Source organism: Ammodytes marinus, assembly GCF_949987685.1.
Source record: "Ammodytes marinus genome assembly, chromosome: 5".
Lineage (NCBI taxonomy): Eukaryota > Metazoa > Chordata > Actinopteri > Uranoscopiformes > Ammodytidae > Ammodytes > Ammodytes marinus.
In genome coordinates this window covers 22,291,366-22,318,591 of record NC_137234.1, presented here as the reverse complement: position 1 = coordinate 22,318,591, position 27,226 = coordinate 22,291,366, and the positions used below count along the sequence as shown (strand labels likewise).

General features: G+C 42.5%; 2 protein-coding genes across 3 annotated transcripts; both read left to right on the top strand.

The window, feature by feature from the left end:
- The first annotated feature begins 435 nt into the window (after nt 1-435).
- On the top strand, nt 436-18,959 carry LOC307250222 (DENN domain-containing protein 5B-like). 2 transcript variants are annotated; one of them, XM_080027245.1, is made up of 20 exons: nt 436-674; nt 4,868-4,977; nt 5,514-6,228; nt 7,250-7,437; nt 8,583-9,080; nt 9,716-9,947; nt 12,217-12,367; nt 12,716-12,806; nt 12,904-13,023; nt 13,111-13,263; nt 13,394-13,472; nt 13,572-13,635; nt 13,874-14,002; nt 14,122-14,243; nt 14,474-14,831; nt 15,336-15,520; nt 15,693-15,775; nt 16,271-16,397; nt 16,624-16,798; nt 17,710-18,959. In XM_080027245.1, exons 1-20 carry the CDS (start codon nt 563-565, stop codon nt 17,891-17,893), a joined length of 3,876 nt encoding a protein of 1,291 aa, XP_079883371.1. In that variant the 5' UTR covers nt 436-562; the 3' UTR covers nt 17,894-18,959. The 2 variants fall into 2 exon arrangements, with proteins under 2 accessions (XP_079883371.1, XP_079883372.1); XM_080027246.1 differs by lacking the exon at nt 17,710-18,959 and having other exon boundaries at nt 16,629-16,786.
- Nucleotides 18,960-20,515: 1,556 nt separating this feature from the next.
- Nucleotides 20,516-26,784, top strand: sinhcaf (SIN3-HDAC complex associated factor). The gene is made up of 6 exons (XM_080028317.1): nt 20,516-20,639; nt 23,079-23,206; nt 23,319-23,418; nt 23,501-23,615; nt 23,777-23,927; nt 24,500-26,784. The coding sequence occupies exons 2-6, from the start codon at nt 23,079-23,081 to the stop codon at nt 24,825-24,827; spliced, it is 822 nt and encodes a 273-aa protein (XP_079884443.1). The 5' UTR covers nt 20,516-20,639; the 3' UTR covers nt 24,828-26,784.
- Nucleotides 26,785-27,226: the final 442 nt, after the last annotated feature.

Genomic DNA, 27,226 nt, shown 5'->3' with positions numbered 1-27,226 from the left:
ATTCATGTTTACATTTAGTGGAGGGCCCCTTTAAGCACTTATCATCCACCACTTACATATTAATGATATAATAGCCAAGTGCTCATATCTTCTTTCATTCTAAACTTGTTTACAACCTTTTAATTAGCACGTTAACAAAGATCTCAGAGATTTAGCCTGCATCCCTGATTCTACGGACAAAATCACTTTTTCAAATTGAGATTTTTGTTGATGTATAGGTGCTAATGAGGAAATTCGATAACACCCTCTAAAATGAGGAGGCTGATGGTGATGCGTTCAGGGCTTTGTCGCCACCCTCCCAGGTCCACACACACATACACACACAGCCTCCTCCCCCTCTCTGAACGAACTTGATGACCATCGCCGGATCCTCCTTCGCCCCATCACAGTCAGTCACACCACGGATCAGTGAGAGCAGGCGAACACCACCCCACGTAGACGAACGGGATCAGGTGGCTAGGGGGGCGCGAAACGTTTCGGATTAGCCGCACCAGCAATGAACATCCACAGCGTCAATTAAACGTCAACGAAGAGCTCTTGCACCATTTCAACGGCGTCGAGGATGAACGGGACCGCAGGATCGGCCGCCGGATCGGTTTCGTGCCGTTTCGCCCACTATTTTGTTGTGTGTGGAGTGGACACGGAGACGGGCCTGGAGCCGGACGATGGAGCAGGTAGGTGGTCAGAGAACATCGAGGATATAAACCCACTGGAATAAAAAAAAGTCATTTATCCTATTTCACGAAGGCCTGTTTGTGTGACATCCTTTTAAATAGGCTATATTGCGATTGGACTCCACATTCTCTTTCAAAGCGTTGTTGACAACATAGGCCTATTGGTCTTTTTTCAAATTAATTCCATCCGCTACTTTTTTTAATAGGCCTACATGTTTGTTTTTTTGTAGTAGGCCTATTAGTTGATTTTTAAATGTAGACTACGCCTGTCTGCACACATAGTGCTGAAGGTAGGATATGAGCATTGTGTAATAACAAAAAAACATAATCCAAGAAATCGGTCATTTTCAAATACATTTTGTTTGTGTCTTAACTGAAAGGTAGGCTATATAGTGTAACCTTACAGGCTTGTCCTTTTGTATAATCTCTGCATTGCTAAAACACATGACAATTCTGTTCATTGTGTTTTCATTGTGAGGACAGTTGCCTACTGAGACTACTGTTGGTTTCTGCAAGTCATCCACTGCTACAACTGGATAAGGAACACAGCAGAGAAAGGCTTAAATAGAGACAGGACAAAGAGACACCATGTCCTGCCCCAGAAAGCTGGAACACAGATAGAGCATCCAGGCCTTCGCTCATGGTCAAATGTGTGCGAGAACGAGCTCCCAGATGTGGTTTAAACCTATAAGAAGTGATAATCTGTGTGATGTTCTGGTTCAGCTCTCACGCAGTCTTCCTGCTATCAAACATTGACAAGCCCAATTGTTTTATCAACCCAAAGGCCCCTGCCCCTTCCAAGAACCAAAGGTGGTGTAGGAGGTTAAAGGGAATGGATGCTGTGGATGTGGGGGTTGCCACGGCGATGACATCTGCAGTGATGCTGCTTCGTTTCGAGGGCTAGTCATGGTGAATTTGTAACAGTAAGGAATAGAGTCATGATGAGGTGATGCTGCCTCCTACCATTAACCCAGGTGTTGACCCTGAGATAAGGACACATTCACCCATGAGCCTTTTGTGACATCTGCACATGTTTTGCTCATGCCTCTGACTTGTTGAGAGCAATACAGGTGTGGTTAAAACCAGCAATTTGAACATTTTAGATTTGAGTTGAGAAGTCCAACCCTTTATTTGCCCTGTGTCCTTTGTTTATAGCAGAAATGAGGTTCACACAGAGCACATCCTCACAGGAAAGATGGCTGTAACCAGACATGCCTTATTATCCCCTTGAACAATAGAGAGCAGAAATGTATATTTAGAATGAGCTTTGCAGCATTTGGGAGCAACAAGCTCTGCTGCAGATTACTTGGTGTTCTAACTAACCATCGGAGACTTTGATAGCTGGCCCCCCTGCAGCGAATGACAGTGCTGCTGGCCAGTATATCCGAGCTCCAGCAATCTGCTTATGTAACAGCAGGTCATCACTGACCCGCTGCAGCAGGGGGCTCTGCTTGACCTCTCAAGGGATTTCTGCCTCTTTACACACATGCTGTATTAGCTGTAGTCAAGCAAGAGATGTATATTTTTTCACGAACAGCAGCCATTTAGTGTGTTTGGATGTGTGAGCTAATACAGTGTCTCTTTTTGTCTACACTGTGTGTAATTAGTGACGGCCTACAGAGAAACAATCTGCTCTTGTTGGCTTCTCAATAGATGCCACTGTGTTGTTCTGCAGCCTAATCAAATTTCACGTGACGTTGCCTGCCAGTTTGCCGAATGACTGGGGGAGGCTTCGGTGCCGGATCTGGCCTGGTGACAGTCACAGGGGGATGACATCAGTGCAGGCAAGGGGCGAGAACTCCCTGACCGATCATTTAAGAGCAGCTTTGTGATACTGGACTTTGTCAAAGAGATGTTAACAGACGTGCTGCTACCGAGGAATATCAACCTGAGATATTTTAATTTTAGGAACTCAACACTTGCTTTTATTCTTTATTTTAAGCCCAACACCACTGGGCGTCGGTATCTCGGATTGAGATGAAAAGCAAAATGTTTTTTTGGATGGACAAATCTGTGATGAAAAGACAAAGTGATTTAAACAGTTTGAGCCAAAATGGAATGAGTCCCCATCAGTCAGTGCCAACTGACACTTGCTGTCATTTTCATCTCTTTCCATATTTTTTGTATCTGTCCCCTCATCTAATGATGTGATGAATGGGACGGCTTGGGTAATTTAGTCAGTGAATATGACAAATGTCCCTACCTTCCTGCTGTTCAATTATCCTGTGTGGCTGTTTTTTAGGGATGGTACCATTGAAGGCAATACATCTTTGTGATGCACATCGAAAATCGTGCAACGAATATGAAAACATTAATTCAAAATGCCCTCCAAAATCATTGACAATATTGATATTCTGGTGAGAGGACTTTTTACTGAGGATTTGAGCAAAAAGGAAAAGGTTGATCAGTCTACAGGCAGACAGACAATCAATCACTCGCTAATTTGTTATTCAAGCAATACTTTAATTACATTTCTTTTAAACGGAAATGCTAAACATTACCCTCAATTTATTTTTTGTCTCATTCGGTAGTAAACTGAACATTTGGTCTTTTGCACTGCTGGTTAGACAAAACAAGCAATTTTGATGCCGTCACCGGGATAGTTTGATGGACAGTTACTCATTTCTGATATTTTATGGACTAAAGGATTAATTAATGCTTTAAATGGGGTAAAGTAGGCTATTCTGCAACGTGTTAGGTGATGCACGGCTTCTACTGTGTCTGTTAATGTGGTAAGTGGAGGGAACATGTTAACTAGCTACAGCCTGACTGAAACAGGCATTTAAGCTTTAATTCAAACATGAAAACAAACCTCCCTTTTAGTCTGTTCTATGGCCTACATTTAGAGAGAGACTGTGTTTGAACGTGCAAACTCTTGTGGGAGCTTGTGTCATAAAGACTCTGATCAGCTGATTGTAAGCCCGGAGTGACGTCACCGCTGACGAGCATTGTCTTGATGGCTCATAGATTACCCATGTTGATGGTTGATATCTTCGAGGTCATGGCGGAAATTGCTACCATGGCAACTCGGTGTCCTTCTGCGAGGCTCCGGCATTCTCCATCTCTGTACCGACACCAATTTGTATTAACAAAGAACATTGACTCCCCCCTCTTAGGACTGTGATCCATTAGCTTCTCTCTTGCCACCGACCAGTCTGACTCAGTTTAACTTGAAGTGGTGTCCCTTACCCGTTTAGCCTGCGGCACGGCTTTCTCTCTCTCTGGGTGCTGTGCGTCATCTCGTAGGCAGGTGTTGTGGATGTTCCTGAACCTTGAATGAGTGCATCAAAGCCGGTAGCCGAGATACGGCTGTTATTTAGCACTTTAACATTGTTTTTGTAGCCTACTACTTCGTTCGGAACATGATGAACGAGGAATCATGATGTATTCTTTAGAACGCTGAAGAATAGCTTTTCAGGGCATCCCCTCAGAAAGGGGATGAATAATGAAAGCATCTTATTCAATACTGTTGGTAGAGTAAACACACGCACAAACACACAGACACACACACACACACACACACACACACACACACACACACACACACACACACACACACACACACACACACACACACACACACACACTCCCTGCTTTTTTTTCTATGTCTCTACCAGCAGCACTACTTAATCCGCTCACACATTCGGCAATGTGCATGTAACCGGAGCTAGAAGCTGACACAACAAGGTGCAGAGACTGAAGATGGGAGAAACTTGAGCCTGGACAATGCATCAGGTCAAAATCAACTGTGCATTGTGTATTCAATCCATTCAAATACACATAGCTGTAACAAAGAAATCTGAACATGAGTGCTCTATGATACATGACAAAGCAGCACATTTTCTAGTGTGCACTCCCTACGAGCTTAAAGAATGTCCTGCTGCACAGCGTCGGGCTGAGGGGTCTATAATGAGTCAAGTTACATAACCCTTGGATCGGTTTCTCTCTCTCTGCTGCAGAATTGCCCTCACTGTTGACAACAGATTCACTTTTTTATCATCCTGTGTCAGACAAAGTCACCCTGTTGGAACTTTTTCATAAATCGAAGCTGCTGTCATCATCCGGGGACGTCCTCTGATGTGTCCTTTTTTGTTTTGTAATGAATTCTGTCCGATGATGAAGGTCGAAGAGCACTGTGTACTCAAACAATAATGATGTAACTCTCTTTTCTCCCCGTTTATCTTGTCTTTTAGGCGAGGGCTTTGAGCAAAGCCCCATTCGACGCTCCTTCAAGTCAAAGGTTTTGGTGCACTACCCCGAAAGCACAGACAGGAACCCCTTCAATAAAGATGCTGTCAATATGGTGAGATCACACACAAAGATATGCCTCCTTTGTACTAAAGACAAAAGAGGAGCATCTTAACATAATCAACTCGAAAACGTGCAGTGACAGTTTGTATGTTTTTGTGCCTAGTATCAGTTTTTTGGGTTAAAGATGGAGTCAGCGATTCTGCAGAATGTTCGTTGTGAAAATCACCTTAAGATCTACTACCTGTCCATACTGTGTGTGTGCTGAAAACAAATCTGTTAATAGACAGCCTAGGCTCTGTAAACTGGTATGTAAACATAGGGGGCCCCCGCCCACCACAGTTAGCAACATGCCCCTTTACAGTGCCTTGGCTGTGTATTAACATTGGACTTTTTTTCAGCTCGCACACAGTATTGACAGATAAGCATATAGGCCGAGATATTCACTGATTTTGACAACAAGCCTTCTCCAGAATCGCTTACTCCACCTTTAAGGAGTACATTTAAATTACTAATTTATTGTTAACTTTCTTTGACATATTCTCCTCCCTTTCTTCTTCTTCATCACATTATTACATGTTCTCCCCCTAGCTCTGCATGCCGAGGGGTCTTTCCTTCCGCACGCAGGCGGAACGGCACGACACTCAGTTTCACTCTTTCGCAATGTCCCTGGACGACGGCACGCGCTCCTACGGCTTTGTCCACACCTTCTACGAGGAGGTGACCAGCGCTCCCATCATCACCGCCATGCAAACCCTCTACCAGATGCACCACGTGGAGCACCATTCCTCTTCATCAGCCTCCTCTCCCTCCTCCTCGTCTTCGTCTGCCTCCTCGCCCTCCACCTCCAGCATGGACTCGCTGGTGAGCAGCCTGGACGAGTTGGATGGCGAGTGTCCTGCCGGGCATTCGGCATGCCTGGGCTGCGCGGGCTCCTTCGATCCAGCGCGGGACACTTTGTACGTGTCCAAAGCCCTCTGCGTCCTCACACCGCTCCCCTTCCTTCAAGCTGCCCGACAGTTCTTGTCTCAGCTACACCAGGCCGTGACGTTGAACACGGCCCCACCTCTCCCTCTAGAGAGCTACATCCATAACATCCTGTACGAAGTGCCACTGCCTCCTCCCGGCAGGTCCTTGAGGTTCCATGGGGTGCAGGGGCCCATCGTCTGCCAGCGGCCCGGCCCGTCTGAGCTTCCCCTGGGGGAGTATCCCCTTGGAGAGGCCTTCTCCCTGCTGGGCCTGGACAATATGGTTCAACTACTTACCTGTGCACTTCTGGAGACACAAGTCCTGCTTTACTCTCAAGGTAAAGCACACTCATCTGTTATTAATTATATTTATTATGCTTGAGATGACACTCAATCAGGTCACAGTCAGGGGGTATCAATAATGTCATCAGTTTCAATACACTGTGGGAGAGTATGTATGTGACTTTCAATGAAAATCATCGTTATCAAAATCTATCACTCCTAGACTAGCATTTCTCAAGCAACAAACCATAAAAAACATGACATAAATTGAGCATTAAAGAGGAAGTCAGTGTTTCTGGAGAACACTTGTTGTCCAAATGTGAATGTCTCCTCAAGATCTGCTGTGTGGTGAATGCTGAAATAAAATCTGGTGTTAATACACAGCCTAGGCTCTGTAAACTGTTATATAAACAAAGGGGCCCACCGTAGCTCGCACATGCCTGTTTACAGAGCCTAGGCTGTGTATTAACACTGGATTATTTTTCAGCGCACACACAGTGCTTACAGGTAGTGATATTCACTGACAAATTGATTTTGACAACAAGCATTCTCAAGAATGGCTGACTCCACCTGAAAATGCAACTTGAATAGAAATATGCAAGACAAGTACAAGACATGGCGCTGATTGATTCAAAATGCAAAAACTTTTTTTGCAATAAAACAAATACATTTAAATAACCCCATATTACAGTCACACTACAGATGTGTTTGAGGTTAAATACTGCAGGTTATCTTACATTCAACGTCATTAATTGTGATGTGCTCTTTGGTGCCAAAGATGAACAATTAAAAGTCAGCGCCTGCAATTGTATTGTATTTAAATATATTCATTAGCTTTTAAATGTTTTATTTCTATTCATTCGCTTTTCTAATGTGTATTATGTATTTTAATCTTGCCCCTGTAGAGCACTTTGAATGGCATTGTGTCTGAATTGTGCTGTATAAATAAACTTGCCTTGCCTTGCTCTGCGGCATGGGAACTTCAAATACTGTTAAAGGGAATGAACTTCTTCCCTATAGTAAATGAGTTCCTCTGCCTTCATGTCTCACCCTCTCGTCTTTCCCATCACCTACCAGACTACCAGCGTTTGATGACAGTGGCAGAGGGCGTCACCACCTTGCTGTTCCCGTTCCAGTGGCAACACATCTACCTGCCCATTGTTTCTACGCCACTACATCACCTCCTGGATGCTCCAGTGCCCTTCCTGATGGGTATCCAGCACAGGGTGGGAGCTCAGCGATCCTCCCTTCACCTGCCACACGAGGTACAAAGCCAGACAAGGATCTATGCTTAAATGAGTCTGTGGTTTCCTTTGCGAAGATATCTGTGAGAATGACAGGATGCAGACACTTACATAAACATACACATGAAAATAGTCTAGATATGTTTTTGCAGCCATTTGCTGATCCTCTCTGTGCTTGCATGACAATTTGCTCTCTGCCTGCGGGCAAGTCGAATTGGGACGATTCCTCGGAGCGCCCCTCCCCTCCCCTTTCACAAATCCAATCCTGCAACCGAGATCACTTAATGCTGCATGAATATATTGCTGAAGCCTCTTTGAAGTCGCTCTGCCCTAGAAAATGGGGCAGTTGAAAGACGGCTCAAGGCGGGGGGCAATGATAGCAAAAATTCAAAGCATTACCAAAATAATGGTATGTGTCGAATAATACATGAGATGTAGGGATCATCACTTAATATTAGATATCAAATTAGTGCAGTTTGATGTATGTTGGCAATTTGCTAGGAAGTGGGAAATATTTTAATCCTTCATTTAGGATTTTTTTTCTCCCCTTCTCTTAGCAATGTGATCTTTTCTTGATTTTCCTATCTAAATTAAAGAGATGATGAAAAAAATACTAATTAGTAGACACATTAACTCGGAGGATGAAGCACGCATGGAGTGAGAGAATGTGAGCGACTGTCCGCTCTACAGCACATCTCCCAACTTCCCGTGAAGCTGTAAACTGACTCTCTCTAAAGGTTGCATTGCTGCTGACTGCGCTGCGCTAAATCGCTGTGTATGGAAGCAGAATTTTTAAATCGGTACCTCTCGTTCTCACAAACCTAGGCAATTCGTTGCTCAGCAGCTCGGTGGGCACAGTTTATGCAGCCGTTTCTGATTTCTTCGCCTGATGTTGCAGGTTTCCACAAACTCCCCCTGTCGCAGTGATAACAGAAATCATTAGATAATCCTTCCCATTCTAATATCCTCTTTATGGCTAATCACGGTGAACCGCAAAGTACCTATTAGCGGAATGTAAATCTTTAATTAATTGGATGACTAAACACAGACACATTGTCTACACGAGAAGAATAAGGGGACTGCACATTAACCCTTCTACAATTGATCTTTTGGAGGCTGAAAAGTGTTTTCCATTATGTGTAACTCCGCTGTTCGTCTCCACACAGGCCAACCTGTGCTTTGTGGACATTGACAACCACTGTGTCGAGGCCCCCGAGGACCTTCCCCTGTTTCCTGACCAGGCCGAGCTGGTCCAGGAATTGAGTGAGGTGCTGCTGCGTTTCGGACTCCCTCCACAGGGCGGCGCCATCACAAAGTCGGCCAGCAGCTCCCCGCGCCTCAGCAGCCTGGTGCTGGAGGACCTGATGGAGGACAGAAGGAACGGGAACCTGGGAGGAGAGGAGCTGGCCGCTCTGGAGAGGCTGCAGGCTCTGGCACGGAGATGTGGAGGTGGTGGGAAAGTGTCAGACGCAGGGAAGACGCTGGGGCACGTATTGGAGGAGGAGGAGGATCTGAAGAATGCCAAGCTGAACATCCAGCTGAGGGAGGTGTTCTCTGGGCGTTTTTCTGCCATGTTTGGCAGGTATGAGGAGTTTGTCATCCACAGCGCCCTGGATTTGGACTCCTGGTTGAGCAATCGAGAGGGGACCTTCAGCTTTGACAAGGTACTTCAGTTGTTTCATTAACCAGTTATGACAATTATTGCCTCGTTTCCACTGAGCAGCACAGTTTCGGTTTGGCCACGGCACGATTCAGCAGGACATGGTAGCCCTAAATCTGGCTTGCGTTTTACACTGCCAACAGCACCCTTACTGGGAAGAGGGGGTTTATGCTGGACGGCTACTATCGTGACATCGTGGCAGCGGGACACAGTGTAATCCGCTTGTTAATTCAATGAATAAGAAAAACACCACACAATAAACAAAGAGCTGTTGTAACACAAGATTCCTCACTCTTGGCGAGGTGACTACACACGGCACTTTATCGCTCACACTGAAATGATTCTGTGGACCAATCAATGGTAGCTCCACCCTTTTGGGACCCTATGGGATGGCCTGATACCCCAACGAAAGGATAATAAAAATAGGTGAGGCTATGCTATTTCGGTATTATTTCCAATCTTTGACAGTGGTAAGGCAAATAAATGTGTGTCGAGCCTCACTGAACCAGACTGCAACACACTGGAAACGAGGCTTACGATAAGATTGCTTTTTCTGAGTTTTTGAAGTACTTTTGATAGTGAAAGAAAGATGAATTTCCTGCCCATATTGAATGTGTTTCTTGTTTTTCAATGTTCCAGGGTTCCTTCCTCTCGGTTCAGCCTGCAGCCCACTTGCACTTCTTGTCCCGGTTCTTGGAGACGTCCATGTTTTCCTCCTTTGTGGATGGGAAGGTTATCTCTCGCTGGGCCGAAAGAGAGCCGCTGCAGCAGCTGTTTGACAGCCGTCTGGAGAGAGAGAGGCTGTATGACTTGGACCAAGAGGTCTCCCGTAACTGTCGCTACAGGAAATGCACCTCGCTCTTTGAGTCAGGTACTGTGACATACATGTTGTTGCAAGATAAATGTGATAGAATAAATGCTGTATTCCTACAACATAGAACACAAGGAAAAATATGCCAAGAAAACAGAAATCTGGCTCAGATATTCCTTTTAGTATGTCATGGATACACTATCTTTCTCCCTGCATTATGTTTCTGTACAGCATTTTGCCAGAAAATAGATGGAGCCCCTAGGTGGTAGATTGAGCACAGTAATGCGTTTGAAGTGGATGCCAGATTTTTAAGAGGGAATCTGACAATCTGTCGCCATCTGTCCTTCTGTTTTGGTTCATACAGTTTGTTGATTATGTTGCTTGGCTTGTCTGCAGCCACCATTTTTTTCCCTCACTCTCTCTCGTAATACGCACTGAAGATCTTGCTTCAACAATGCTCAGGGGCACTTGTGTACCAGAACATTTAACTATTCAAATAATAATTGATGGAAACAATTCCTTAATTGAAATTAAAACCAAATAATAAATGATAAAACACAAAAGGGATGGGATGTAATGTGATATGAGGGTATGGGGGGTAGAGATAGGAAATCAGAGGGGGGTGAACTAAAGGACATAGTAGGGGATGTGCATTATATGTAGGAGGACTAAGCTTTGTTCTTTGAAGTGCTGCCAACCTCAATAGAGAAAATGCAAGTGGTGCATGCAAGTGGTCAGTCGGCCTGCATCATTGTTCACATTTAGACTCTTATGCAGAGATGTTGAGGCTCCATATCTTTTAATGTAATATTTTATACTGTCAGTTAAATCATATCACTTATAACACTGTGCTTCAGTCTTCTTCTGAGTCTCCTCTCAACAAAACAAACTTAATAGAACTTGAATACAAGACGTTCCCGTCAGAAGGGACATTAGATGTCAGGCACAAGTCCTCCCTGGAAATGTCTTGATCATCACTTTAATGACTCATCGGGTCATAGGGGAGAGTGGCCTAAGTTGTGCCGGTGGGCAAGTTGTGCCACCCCTTGTTTCTAGAAAACCATAGAAGAAATTTGAAATGTGACCACATATTGAAGAAGAGCCATCCATTTGACTCATCCTGTAAAGAAGGGAGAAACATGGAATAAGATATAAGCACATTTAAGCTAAAGAAACTGTTTTTTGCCTTTCAAAGTAAAATTTCCATGATCAAGGTTTTTTGATTACTGTGTCTTAACAATTATAGACACGTTTGAAAACATTTGACACATGTTTTAGTGCTTTAGTATGCTATACTTTGTGTCTATATGGTTAGCACGATGTCAGCCCTAAACTGCTGCATCATGCTTATTATCTAAAATTCTGGGGATGGGGTGATTTGTGCCAGAGGGCCTAGGTGAGTTATAAGTAAGTAAGTAAGTAAGTAAAATGTATTTATAAAAGCACATTTATAACAGTTTGCACTGTCCAAAGTGCTTTACATAGTGCATTCAGTAGGTAAAAAATTAAGGTAAAATAACAACAACCAAAATAAAAGACATAAAGCCCAGACATCCACATATGAACAAAGATAGTAGTGCAGAGGTAAGATAGTTAATGGGGAGGAAAAGCCAGGGTGTACAGATGGGTTTTGAGAGGGAATCGCATATGCCAGTTGGCAATTGGTTCTACAAGGGCGGAGCAGCTAGTGCAAAGTACATTTCTGAGAGTTGTGGCATTGGCATGGCTGTATACGCTGGTCACCAAAAGAAAGTCATCGTCTACAGTAGCTCAGAAGAGACTGACATCTCCATTCCACTTAACGACACCACTGATGAGAGTTCAGATGGCCAGAAAGATGATGATGGTGTCTTTGTCATTGTTAGCTTTGCAGGCAAAACCACCTAGATCTGCTAGGCCTTGTTTAAGAAAATTGACCTTCAATCTTTGTAAAATATTTACTTTATTTACTTTAAATAAACCTTAAATAAGTGATTGTCTAATGGATTTGTCTTGCATTACAGTTTATGAGATATATATATCAATGGCACAATTTACCCCATGGTATTTTCTCCAATGGCGCAACTTACACCACACCGAGGGCAAGTTGTGCCACAAGACAACTTTTTTTCCGAAAGCTATATTTCTTCAACAGTTTATTCCAGATCCAACGTTTTTATTGCCAGGGATGCACAACACAATATATGTATATATTTGAGTTGGAGACTTTACTGTCAAGGCCTCACTTTAAAGTCACTTTGAGTAAAAAGTGGCACAACATAGGTCCACTCTCCCCTACTCTATTAGCAAAGACTTATTATCTTTACCATTATTGTGTTTGTCTCTGCAGCTCAGGCCATTGAGTGCAGACTGCTGAAGGCTGACCACACAGCCATACACCCCCACCTACTGGACATGAGGATTGGCCAGGGTCGTCACCAGCCGGGCTACTTCCCTAAGCTGCAGGCTGATGTGCTTGTACAGGGACAAAACACCAACAAGTGAGCCTTTGTATTCCTGTCATGCAGTGGGAATATTTACAGTTGAAATAAACAGCTAAACGGTGTTAATCGTAAACATTTGAGCAAAATGACCTAAACATTGACTATGAAACCTTATAACATCCACTTTAAAAAATATTAAGAATTGCACATTTTGGCATGACATGAGACATGTAGGCGCTAAACAAATAACATTACGACTTCTGACAAGAATGGGAAACACAGCATTAGTATGGAAATCATCACAAGGGTCAACTTTATTACTTACTTTTATACATGTGCCTTAAATATAGAAAAACATAAAGTCTCAAAACTGTTTTTTTTTAACCGTGTTATCCGTGTGAACAGGTGGTCCAGTCGTGTGACAGCTTCACGCAGGACCGACCAAAAGAGATCAACCCTGACTGAACACTCAGGAGTGGACAATGAACAAAGACCGGTACATACATGTGTTCCGACACAACGCACACACACAAACACACTCACCACTCTTATAAGGCTTGTTTCTGATTTATTACCTTGTCGTTATTCAACAGAAGCACACGTTTGCCAAGAAGAACCTCCGCCAGTCTAAGCTACTTGACACGTCACCTCAGGCCATCACTCAGACTCACAGAGAGTTTGTTGACGGGCTGCTGAGCGAGTGTCGTTTGAAGGTGAGAGTTTTGTCCGCTGTCATTGATTCCTCATAGCCTTAACGACGTTCGAGGCTAACTCCGCAAAATGTTCCCTGGCTCTTTCAGACCAAACGGATGTTAATGGAGAGGATGGGGAAGGAGAGTGTGGAACTGGGTCAGGGAGAAGCCAACATCACAGGCCTGCAGGAAAACACACTCATCCACGGTCTGTGTGACCTACTGGAGAGAACCTGGGGCCATGGTCTGCAGTTGAAACAGGTCAGACACGCAACATAACATTAGCTGATATGACCTGACATAAACATATGGGACTGTGCTTCCTTTTGTGAACGTGAAGAGATAACAGTATGAACAGGCGTTCAGAGTGTTGTGTTTTCATTCTAAACAGGGGAAGTCCGCTCTTTGGTCCCATCTGCTTCACTACCAGGCAGCCCAGGGGAAGACAGAGATACCAGCTGAGTCTCCAGGTTAGAGCAAGGCCTGACTTTTTTTTTCTTTTCGCTTGTGTAAGTCACTTGGATAAAAGTTTAATTGATAGTTGGTGTTTTAACTTCCCGTCTCATCAGGGTCTATTGGTTGCCCCGACGATATCACTCCGCTCTTGAGGGGATCGGTAATACACGACATGAGGTAATGGTAGCAAAATACTTTGATGAATGAAAGTGAGATGTATCTTAAAATGCAGATAAGAAAAAAAGAGAATCTTAACTTTTTCAATACACATATTCTTCACCACACTTATACCTCCTGCACTTAGAAGTTATATGTCTTTCGTCACAGGCTTGGATTTTTCTGACAATGTTATGAGAAAGAGGTGAGCATTAGATATATTGTTCTTTGATTCTCATGCCATCAGTTGTTCTTTCAGGTTCATCCAGACCATGAGTGAGGGGCTGTCTGAGGTGGGTCAGGCTCGGGCCTGGATCCATCTGGCTCTGGAGAAGAAAATGCTGTCCCAACACCTGAAAGAGCTGCTCACAAACCAGGAACTGCTCAGGTCAGAAGTCACTCATAATTGACATGGATATTCCTGGATTTTATTTTGTTGTTTATAGTGAATGATATCCCATGATATTTGACTAACCTTTTCAGAACCCTCTTTGTCCCGCCCCACAGACAGTTGTATAAACCTCACGCATTCCTGCTCTGTGAGGAAGAAAGGGAGCAATTTTTGTTCCACCTGCTCTCTCTCAACACTGTGGACTACCTCTGCTTTACTCGGGTCTTCACCTCCATCAGTAAGTCAAGACAAGAAAATTGTATTGAATTACAATACCCATCTCCACCCAACTGGGTGAATACCTGACTTAGTTTCCATCACAGACACTCTACATCTTAAATACTACACATTAAAATTGCACTGATGTTGTGAAAACCCTATTTTACTCTGAGCATTGTAAGAAGAGTTGGACAGTTTTTAAGTGTGAAGTGAACGACACTTTGCTCTTGATCTCTCGTCCCTCTCTAGGTATTCCATACCGTGTTGTTATCATACCCATGAAGAAGCTGAGCATTGCAATGGCAACAGTGGACCTTTGGGTGTGCGTGTCAGGAGAACTGGGTGATTCAGGAAACAGACAGATCCAAAAGAATACGCAAGAGATCTTTTTCCAGGTTTGTATTCGCTCCACAGCTTATGGTCAACATTATGTTTGGCAGAGACTTACTTACTTTGTTACTTACTTGATTTGTGCGCTTCTATTTCAGTGCGAGAACCTGGGCAGGCTGAGCACTCTGCAGCTGGGACAGGAGAGCTCTGGCCTGCTGGCCAAATGTCTGATAGACTGCGTGATGGTGTACAACGAAATCACCGGACACACCTACAGGTCAGATTCCTACTCAGACCAAGGTCTTACCTCGAGTGTAGACAATAAATGCAACCTCACAGCACACTGACGAACTGTCCAAAAATGTGTTCGTGGACAACGTTTGATAGATATGATGACTTGTTAACTATCCCATGAGAAAGCTGCTTTGTCACACGATGATAACATATTGTTGATATAGAATATATACTGCAAGTGGCTACATGTAGACTGTGATGGATACCACATTCTCATTAACAGAAAATGCTGCCTAGTAGAAAGCAGATCAGCCTTAAGATAAATGTAATGCCTTGTAAAATGGTTGTCAGTTATCTAAACTATGTGAATTGTATTTATTTGGCTAAATCATTGCTCTCCTTGGAAGATATTCAGAAAAATAAACACACTTCCCACACTGCAGGAACTGATGAGAACAGATGGCCCTTACCTTAGCCATGTTTAATAAATCGCATGTTTTTTTTAGTTGGATATTATGAAAGACTGTCTGTTTTTTCTTCTTCTCAGGTTCCCGTGTGGCCGTTGGCTGGGGAAAGGCGTGGGTGACGGCAGCTTGGAGAGAGTTCTCATTGGTCAGCTGGTGTCACCTGGTGCAGAGGAGGATTCTGGACGGTGGACAGCGACGCCTCCGGAGCTGGCCTCTCCTTCCCAGAGCATGCGGACGGTGCTGGGATCGCTTGGCAGCCGGAGCAGTGAGTGCTGACAAAGAACACATTCTTTTGCACAATAGCTGACCCACTTGTGTGTTTTCTCGCAAAAAGAACTGACGCTGCTCTCGTATCACCTTTCTAGTCCACTGTCAAATTGCCCTGATCTTTGTCACCATTCAACCTCATGTTTTTGTTCTTGATTTATCTTGTCCAGGAGTGCTGTCTGTTGAAGTACACGAGGACATGAGGGAGGCAGCGAATAACCTTGTAAAACACTTTCACAAACCTGAACAAGAGGTATGAGATTGTAGTATTCAGTCAGATTGAACACCTACATTCATTCATCCTGCTGGATTGAACATGTTTGAGGCAAACAGCATCTCTGCAGTGATGTGATAGATTGTTTTTTTTTATCTCCAACATGGTTCATTTACCCTGGCTTTTTGCAATTTAGACTAGCCGCTCTCATCCCAGCAGCAGGTTAAAAGTAATGAATAGACTCGATAGATCACTTTAGTTTATTAGTGTAATGGACCTCCAATTCATTGCAAAAAAATATTTAGTGCGCAGGCTTTAATGTACAAGCATGTTCTCCGTTCTGTTAACTTCCTTTTTAGTGAATGAAAAAATAATGTCTTAAATTAAGAAAAAAAAACATTGTTTTTCGCTGAGGAGGCTTGCAGATTGCGGTGCCTTCTATCACTCATTTAAGGGGATTTACTTCAGTTAAAAGACAAGCCTCTCTTGCTTACATTGCCTCCATTAACTTTTTTCCCATTTCTCTCATCCCAGAGGGGAAACCTGACAGTCCTGTTATGTGGCGAAGGAGGTCTGGTGCTCTCCTTGGAGAAGTTCCTCCTGCATGGGTTCAAATCCAACCGTCTTTTCCAGAGGAACGTTTTTGTTTGGGACTTTGTTGGTAAGTGTGAGTTTATAGAAAGGGATATTTTACTTGTAGCTGATGTCAGTTTGCATTCTCCATCTAGTGGCAGTGAATGGGAATTTCACATGTCAAATTGCGTGCAACAAAGCACGACTGATGTGTTGCAGTGCCGCTTCCTCCAGTGTTGGTCCCTTATTTTTCCCCTATCTTGTGTGAATTGATGGGTAAATTAACTTACTGCACGACCAACTCTTTCCCATAGAGAAGGCAGTGGTTTCTATGGAGACAGCTGATCAGATGGGTGACCTGCACAGATCAATGATGGCAAAGGGTCCACCTTGTGACGCTCTGTGCCACTACGTCAACGCCATCAACGCCTCGCCACGAAGCATTGGAAAAGAGGGCAAGTTCCAGTTGTTCGTCTGCCTGGGGATCAGGTGAGTCATCCCCATTTTAAAAATGACTCAAAGAAATAATAATTAAACAGAAAATACCCCAAAAGCAACTGGAAGACGACAAGGAACCCCCCAACAACACCTTGGCAGAAAAGGAAAATTCTGAAGAAATTAAAAATAATAATAATAATAATAATTTTTTATTCATTCTCCAGCTCAAGAAAAGGCGGCAGAATCCTTTACTGTGCGTGCGTTTAAAAAAAAAAGGAATGGGAAAAGGTCGCTCATCCAGGTTAGCTGGAGAGTGAGGCAAAAGGTCTTTGGTGTTTTGTCCTCCCAACGGCGCTTTAAAGGCAGCTGCCTGGAAGGCATTGGGAAGACAACAGTTATGGTTAGGGTTAGGGGGGTTATGGTTAGGGTTAGAGTTGCTGCCTTCCAGGTAGCTTTGGGCAACGCTGCCTCCAAGGCTCAGTTGGGAGGTCAAAACACCATGGAGCGAGGCAAAAAGCTAAAAATTTAAAATGTGAGCCATAAAAAGACGTAATCGTTTTTTGCATTAACAAAGTGATCCATTAATTAATTATATTCCATAAATAGGTGTATTCGCACTGATTCTCAATGTGCTTTCCACTACAGAAGTAAAGCTGCACGTTGTCTATTTTACCATCCTTTTTTATGTCTCTCAATATATCCTATTAATTTAAGCAAACAGCTTTAACAATAACAAAAGCTGTATATCTGTCATCGAATTCTGTCCAGTGTCTGTAACCATAGTTTTTGTGCCTGAGCTTTAGACTGACATTAAATCAACGGAGCGTTGAGCTTAATCAACACTTAAAGAATCTTAGTTGAATGTGGTTCAACACTGTTTTTAATACTTTTCTATTACATTCTCGACTTCTTAAGGGCATTTATTGCACCTTTACTAACCATGGACCTGTTCCTCTTGGCAGGGACCGGCTGCTCTCTCAGTGGCTCCCCCTGCTGGCAGAGTGTCCCCTGACAGCGCGGACGTATGAGGATGGAGCTCTGCTGCGGGACCGCGCCGCTCTACACTCCCTCTCCCGCATCCTGCACACGCTTAATGAGTTCACCATCACCCTGGAGACTGCACTGGTGAAAGGAGTGGACCTCTGACCCACACACACAAGCATGGAGTTGGAGCCTGGGAATTCTGAGAGTAAAGGATATACCGTACATCCAGGCTCTTGAGAAACGTGGCTTTATCATAAAAAAGGACAGTGGACTAGATGAAGTCACTGGCAACTCGAGCTCCAAACATATTGCCTTGTTCATTATTGTAAATGTCTTACTTGCTGTATTTGCTTCAGGAAATGGTTAAGATTTTTCCTGTGCTTGTTTACACTGTGAAATTCTGTTTCCCCAAGGAGAAATAGAGCATCATTCTAAACATCACATCACATCAACAGTAGGTACAGTCCAGGATTAATACTACTCCAGATTCTACTACAGTAGATTTTCACAGCTCACATAATTAACTATACCTGACCTTCGGACCACTATAACTCCCCTTCAACTGCTGTATTGCTTGCACTTGAATTTTAAACTAAGCACATGCATGGCCAAAATCTGTTTGTTTGTTTCCTGTCTTGGTGTGTTGTATCTGAAATATCAAGACTCAGGCCTTTATTATATACATTTTGTTTTCTTGACCTCATTCATTGGATATCTTAATACATATACTCAAGAAAGAAAATGTTCTCATTCTATATGTTACAAAATAGTATCTTATTATGCTCTTGTTATACTGTGTAACATCTTGCCTGTTTATCATTGTTTATTTTTGGTTTGGCCTCACTTACTGCAGGGTTGATGAAACACTGAAACCAAACTGGTGTCCTTATTATGTCAGTTCAAATAGTCTTCGTCAGGGAACACCCCCCCCCCCCCCCCCCTCCTCGTTGTAAATATTTTGGTTCATTAGATCCTTGATGGAATTGTGCTCATTTGTTATTATGGTGTAATGAATTTGTGACATATTTTTTTGTATAAAGTCGTCTTGTTTGTGGACATACTTTACTGGTTATATGTTTCTTAACTGTTCAGTTGTCCCCAGATATTATATAGCTCACATGTTCTTAAAAAATGCTAGGTATTATGTTGATATCCTGTTTAATTTAACAGTTGAAGAATTATGAAAATGCTGTCTCCTGCACTGCCCTGCAAGCACTGTGTAACCCACAATGACAAACCCTGTGTATTATCATTTAAAAACAGATTAGAGTAAGCAATAAGGAAGTGTTATTTATGAAATGTATTGTTAAAGAATAAAGTTAATATTGAGATAACTGAAGTCTTGGTATTGTTTATTTTTTTGTTTTGCTATTGACTCGAAACTGTGACGTCCTAAATGCTATAAGATTATTGCAGATTGAAACAATTTTCAGTTGCATGTAGGCCGCCTACACTCATTGAATCTAATGTTTACAAATAATTGGATTTTTATAGTTTGCCAAATGCAAATTTGACCTACTGCTTTAGTGTTTGAGGACAGTGTTGGTCATGAAACCTTATGAGAACAGCCTCATGCAAGGGGAGATTGTTTGTGTAGTGTAAGGCAATTCAATAAAGAGTGAAGTTTGTAAAGCTGGCAATGAGCACCCCCCCCCCCCTCCCTTTTTTATGACCTACTTTAGTGCTTATGAAGTCAATTAAATAACATGTAGCCTATTGGATTGCTACTTCTATTTATTTTGACCAACAATTTATAAGGGTCCTTAATAGCTATGTAGAAACGCAGGCCACCCTTCCTTTTTTGCATTAAGTTTTCACAACTGCTAGGCTATTACTGACATAACAGCATCTCGTAGGCTATAGACTTCTGCTAACCATCTGATGCAGTTTTATGTGATAGCATAGCAGGACGATTGGCTACCGAAAAAAGGGGATGTTCACCCTTACTTGACCATTGGATGGAGGCCACCTTTTATATAGCCTACCACTAATCTGGTTCAGTTGTCACGCAATTGAAACCAACAAAGCGCATCTCCCTGCTAGACGCCGAGCCCCCAAACACCGTAGGCCTCCAGACGAGCCATCTGGCGTTCAGTAGTAAAGCCACTGGCCCCGCCCCCTTTGCTTACACTCTCCAATGTGCCATGGCAACCAGGACCGAGCCCCCTCTTCCCGCGCAATGTTCCCATCCATATAAGGCCAGAAGAATGCAGACGCACGCACACGTCATACGTCGTTTATGTAAATGGTTTGATTGAAGAAAAAGAAAAAAAAAAGCCTGATGCCTGCTTCTGCCTCTATGGTTGCGTTCCGAATCGCATACTCTTTCTTTTTTCTATTCTACATACTACATCCGACGATAAAAAGAATCTAGTTAGGATGCAGTAGGCATACTATTGGGACATACTTTACTCTCTTATTTCATCATAACATTGCGCCTTGATCTTGCCTCTTGCTTTTATATCCGTCGCATCCCCGTTTGTTTTCATATGGAGGCTTCGTCGATGTGACGTCACTTCACGTGCGCACTGGATTGTGCAGAATTGCCCAAATAGGATGCACTTTTCAACACTAACAATCTTGGCCGCATGAAGTAGTACATCCGGGTACTTCTAACCATCCTAAATCTGGCCACAAGAATCGGGACATCCTAAATCTTCTTTCTACATACTATATAGTATAAAGTATGCGATTCGGAACGCAACCTTTGCTTCTACCCTACTCTGAAATGGAGGTGTGGACACGACGCATGCGCACTGTGTCCACAACTATCCAGTCCCGTCCACCAGCACAGACATCAACAAGGGAGCGAGGTTACAGATGCGGGTTGATTTTCATAATAGTCACACCGCAACGACGCGCTAACAGGACTATTACTTTGTATCAGCTTCACGCAACTTGCAACAAGGTAATGAATGCAGCCGGCTTGTGTTTGTTTTGTCGGGCCTTTGAAGCTTCGATGGGGGTAAAAGTCTAGCTCTGTGCTTTTCGCGTGTGTAATTCAAAACAAGCTTCGAGTTGTCTCAGAACAATTGTTCTTTTTTAGGCCCGTTGGGAGACCGCCTCGGTGGACCACTTTGTGTAGTGGTGTCTGTGTTAACAGTGAAAGTAGCCGCCCAAAGTGGAAAGAAGGCGAGATAGACGCGGAGGGGTGTTTTAATAGTGTCAGATTAGGTTTATAATGCCCGCATGATGAGCAAAGCACGGCTGTTGTTATTATTGTTTGTTTCGGTATATTAGGCTGTTGGAGGGGAGCACTGCTTTCATCGCTCCCGAAAAGCAGGCAAACTAAAGTAGCCATGTCAGAAAGATGCTTGTATAAAACAGCATTATCGGCTACATTGTTGCGGTGGTGCGCGTGCAGTCTACTACACGTTTACTCCTGCTTAAATAAACCAAGTTGAATCTCTCACGCCCACCCGGAGTAGAGAGGCGTCTCAGCACGCGGTCGCTGTTGTCAACAAAAACAGCTAGGCAACCGCAAAACACAAACTGAATTTACTCTCAATAAAGCACAACCTGGGTAAAGGCTTTTGTTAGAGAAAACAGTCCAAACACCGACTTTCAATAAGCCGTCGCATTAAACTTATGCACATGTAGTTGGAGGAGGACTGTTGCGGTGACGCGGCTGGCGGAATAACAAAGAGTAAAGCTCAAATTACACGATTATCTGTGGACGGCCTTGCCGTCAAACTGTAAAAAACACATTTTGCTTTCGAAACCTGTTTGTGTTTGTTTCACTGCATAGAGGTATCGTGGGGTAGGAAAAGCGGTGGTGCGTCAAACAGAAGAGGACGGTCATCATAAAATGGGTGCGCATGAAGCAGGTCGTGTGGCATGCCATGCTTCCTCGCTGGAGTGGGCGGTGAAATCGGCGACTTGCACTTTTCTCTCGATGAAAACAAGTTAATTTCTCGGAGCCATTTTTCTTTTCATAAAGAGGCGACTTTATTCATGCAAGTGCTGACTGCGTTCAGGAGTATTTTTACAGTTTTCTTTTGAATATTACAGTTTTTCCGGAACATCGCATCACACCCCCTTCTCCACACTGCCTCCGCCTTTGAAGCGTGTTGCCATGTTGAGTTGCGTCACGGACTGTATTCTGCTGCAGAGATCGTCTGCGCGGTGTAGCCTACAGATGAGGCACTCGAGGCTCAATGTTTTGTCAGTCGTGTAAGCCTATAGAATAGCCTATGTATGCACGTAGCTGTTACAATAATATATTGTTGTAGCCTATAACATAGGCCTATAGGCTACAATCACAGATTTAAATCGAATTAATCGATTGCTTTATTTTTTTTAATAGCCTATAGCCTGATCTGTCTAGTTTCGATTTTTCTCTACACATTTGATCTATAACTCTGTTAATGATTTGTGATATCTAAACTTTCTTCTCCTGTAAAATATATTTGATTTGTCTAAGAACTTGAGTGGCTTAAATATGTTTTAGCAACACTACGATAGGCCTACATTGTTGGTACATTGGTCTTTTATTATTTTACAGACTTTTACACACACACACACGCGCACACACACACACACACACACACACACACACACACACACACACACACACACACACACACACACACACACACACACACACACACACACACACACACACACACAGTGCTAGATACCTGATTTGGTATCTGATATGAGCAGCAGAGTGAGAGGCTTTTCTCGTTCCCTGCTCTGTTTGCCTGACAGTGGCATCGCACTGTCATGAGACCCCAAGGACTGATGGCAATAGGACGAATTAAAAATCAGTCTGGGGGGCGCGGCTCGCAGTTTTGCCGCAGTTCAGGTCCACATGTGCTGTTGAGATTACATTTTGCCTAGCAACACAAATTATAATTCGTCTGCATAATCGCCGCGTTTAATGCACTTCGATTGATTTACATAGGCTATTACACATTTAGGCTATATTATTTCACCTCTCCAGCGACACATCCTCAAATGTTGTCGTTTAATGTTTTAACTAGCCTATAACAAATAACGCATCTTCTGCAGGGCTGTGCATGCGTGCTCATATTTTGAATTTCCAAAATGAACCGTGCATCTCTGAGCGCATAGCGTGTCGACATGATCTGTCTGACACGCTGTCTGAGTGTTGACCTACTTCCCCTCAACCATGTGGGTCAAAGCGGAGAGATACTCAAACAAAATCACTTTCCCTGAATTTTTTTACTGCTCCTTGAACGTGTCAAAGTCCCAAATTTATTTTATGAAGTCACATTTGCTTCAACAACAAATGAGCGGCTACAGTGAAGCACTGGCTGACACAGTGTACACAGATGAGAGCCTGAAATGTTCACATTTGATTTTTTTTTTAAATTGCACGCAGATGTTCGGCTTCCACAAGCCAAAAATGTACAGGAGTTTGGATGGCTGCTGCATCTGCCGAGCAAAGTCGTCCAGCTCTCGGTTCACGGACAGCAAGCGGTATGAAAAAGACTTCAAGAGCTGTTTTGGGTAAGAGAGACAAAGCTGAGCACGTTTGGTTGAGAGATCTACCTTAATGCCTATCTATAACACACCTGCTTCTTGAGACATATTTTTCTAACAAATTGTAATTGTCGTGCAGGCTGAGTGAGACCCGATCTGGAGAAATCTGTAATGCATGTGTGCTCCTGGTCAAAAGATGGAAAAAGCTACCTGTGGGAACCAAGAAGAACTGGAACCATGTGAGTTTGAATCAGTGGTATTATGCTGGAGTTATTACTTAACCTTTATCAGCAAAAGGTAATTTCTCCTTTCCTCATGCAGGTTGTTGATGCCAGAGGAGGTCCCAGTCTAAAGTTAACCTCAAGGCCAAAGAAGATAAAGTCCATCTCCAAGAAAGCGCGGCCCAGCCAGATCAGCAGGCTGCTCAAAATAAATAGTGAGTTCTGAGTTTAGGGCTTTTAGTAACAGTGATACATGTTGACTGGCACTCACTGAATACTGTATTAAACTGTATATTGATTTTTTTTCTCATACGTTCAACATAGCCTATTTCACACCTATATCATCCCTTCAAATTGTTATGCTTCACTTTATCAGACTCAGACGCTCACAGCACCACCTCCAGTGCATCTCCAGCTCAGTCTCCTAGCTACAGCAACCTGTCAGACGACTGCTCAGACACCGAGCTCAGCCCTGGATCCAGCCGCTCTCCGGTTTTCTCATTTCTGGACCTCACTTACTGGAAGAGGTTAGTGAGACAGCGGAGCTCTTTTTTAGAACGATACCTTACAATTTTTTTTACCCCGCCTATACAACATCATTCATTTAAAGATCGAAGAGCCTTTTTTATTGTTTTTTTTTCTTTTTTTTTTTGCATGTTTTTGAAGTTAACTTAAAATTACATTTACATTAGACTACTTCTTCCAGACAGATGATTGTTTATAAAAAAACTATTTCCTTCCGTCAAAAGCTTGTAGAGACTTGCTTGAGAAATAATCTATCACAGACAACATCAAATCCACTTTTGTGAGATCAAGTGATTAATTAATCAAATAATAGAATTTCTTGATCTTTTAATGCCTGACAAAGATCAGTGACTTTTTTAATGCTCATTAGAGCTGCCAGAGTTCTGAAGTTTGCAGGAGTTAAAGATCTATTTTTGGCATGACTTCATCTTATTACAAGCTGGTTCATCAAGTGTGATTAAGACAAAATCCACACACAGCCTTAGATATCTGTTGCAGTTAGAGCATGTACAACACAAGTGTGCCCCTAATTGTTTTGATCTTGCTTCATACGTTGTTTCATGTGTTTTTCCAGGCAAAAGGTGTGCTGTGGAATAATTTACAAGGGGCGCTTTGGGGAGGTGCTCATTGACCCCCATTTGTTTAAGCCATGCTGCCGCAAGAAACAACGGCAACAACAACAAGGGGAGGCGCAACAAGAGGAGGAGGAAGAAGAGGAGGAGGAAGAGGTGGAGGCAGAGGAGGGCCAGGTGGAAGTGGACGTCAGCGGGGAGAAATCCCTGGTAGATGAGGAAGTGAAGGAGACGCCACTGTGTGAGGAAGATGCAGAGCATGCTCAGCTATGTGTTACTATGACAACACCTCCAACCATGAATGGGGTGCTGGTGGAGGAGGTGTGGTAAAGTCAACCACCCCCAACCATCTGCCCCTCACCTTTGCACACATCTTTGAAGAAATCTTGGGGGGCTGTTTTTGTCCTCGAGCTCACAGATAGGCCTTTCACACTGCAGCAAAATCGGAGCCGGTTCCGGGCTAGTTCGGAGCTTGAGCCAGAGAGAGAAGTTTCCTCAGATTTGCCTTCGATCACAAAGCAGCTGAAAATCCTTTGGTCTTCTCCATAACAATGTTTATTATGTTTATATGGTAACTTATGGACGGTATGTTTTTTCCACTTTGTCTCTTGTTTTGTATTTAATATTTTTACCATCCCAACGATGGACGATCATCCGTGTTGTTATTGATCTACTTTAGATGAAATGCTGGAGCTCTAGTCTGCTGGTACATTTAGAAGAGTTTATTCCAAAACGCAATAGATCCACTCACTCAGAAAAAGTTGCTACTTGAAATCCATACTCAACATTTCCAACATTAAGCTAAATCATTATCAAAGTGGATGTTTTATAATGATATATGTTAAGATGACCAGTATAATGAGAATAGTTTTGCTTTCTTTTGTTTGAAATGGTGGATATCTCGTTTTGGAATGAATGACACTTTACATTGACACAGCACAGACATGTACAGTAGCCCTTTGTGTTTGTGTCTTTTCACATTGACAACCACTCTTCTCAAAGAGTTTGTGTTTTGTAGACTGGATTAGTTTGTCTGTGTGCTAATACGTATATGTGGGTCCCAAATAAGGCCTATTCACAGCTTCAACAGCAAATACACCAGCCTTAATTTTGTGTTTCAGATAGTGCTAGTGTTAATTCTGGATTGGTATTAAGGAACAAAAAGGGACAGTAGCTATATTTATTGTGGCCTCAGAAACACATAGTGCATTTGCATGAATGGCAAGCCCACTCATCCAAAAGACCTAATGATCTGATGCATGAGTCTACTAAAATTGCATGGCCTTATATAAACTGTAAAGCTTTCTTTTTTATTTTATTTTACATTTTTTGGGATCCATTTCTCTGAAGTTTTAACTTATTTTTATATGTAGAAAAAGAAAAATAGAAGTGTCTTTGCATAATAATACAACACAATACAACAGCAAAACCAACAATCGGTCTATTTCCCATTATTCAGCAATATCAATATCAGTGATATCCATCATTCTTGGGTCAGTATATGGAGAAAAAAAAAGTTATACAAGCTGAAATTCTATGCCATTGCCTCTAATATACCACGTGTTGTGATATATAGCCTAATATTACTTTATTTATCAAAATAAGCCAAAGCACATTAAAATTCACCCAATGTCAAATCAATGCAGGTTTTCTATGGACGCTTGTGCTTGTCCAAGGTCATTTGTATGTATGTTTATGGTATTCTCAAATGAACACTAATATGAAATTTCATACGTGTAATGTTGTAATGGGAGCTGAGGGTGTGTTATGTACATAATGGGCTGGGTGAGCCATATGGCTCTTATATGGGTTTCATTATTTATTTATTTCATATTTATTTGTATCACTGCATCTCCGCTTAGAAGTGTAATGCTATGAATCCTTTTCATCTTTAGCCGATATGTAGTATGGTTTTGTAGATCAGAAATCGAATGTAATTCTCACGTAGGCTTTGTTTCACATTGCATCGAATTACTGGCTGTCAATATTTGTGAAATGTTAAGTATTTATTTACTCATCCGTTGAGTTGCGTGCAACCTAACTTATTCTGTACCATCACTTTCTGTATCCTGTAGACTAAAACGAATGATAGATCGCAACCAAACTGTACTTTTTCCCTTTTAACCTGTAGCTTAACAGTGTTACAGAATAGTATGATACCTAACTCTAGACTTGCATGTATTGTTGCTATGTATTTACTTGGCTTATAAGTTAGACAAAGCGGTTTTGTATTTTTTATACATCATGTACTTTTTTTACTTGTCCCCTAATAAAAGTAATTTTGTGAGTTTTATTGAATTGTGGAAATAATTAATTAATTGGTAAGAACTTAAATGCTGTTGGCACATATCATGTAAATAAGGGTAACGGTAAAATAAAATGTATACCTTTTCAGGGACAACATACTTCTCATTTATGTCTTGTCTGTAAGGCTTCCATACAATCGGTCTGCCTGACATTGATTTGAGTATTTCCTGGTTTTAGTCTGACTTAATTAATATCCTAAAGGTTTCAGTATTGGATCTATTGAAGCTTTTCAAATTTTACAGAAATGAGATTGTAGAATATGAATTGCCATAAGATTAAAACTAATAATAATGATATAAAATGGATTCTATTAAAAAAAAATGCACTGGGGAATCTATACATGTCAAGCAATTGTATTTAGTGTGTCTTTGCAGCACAGTGGAAATACAGCCAAACCCCTGTTTGTCCATTCTGTAAAAACA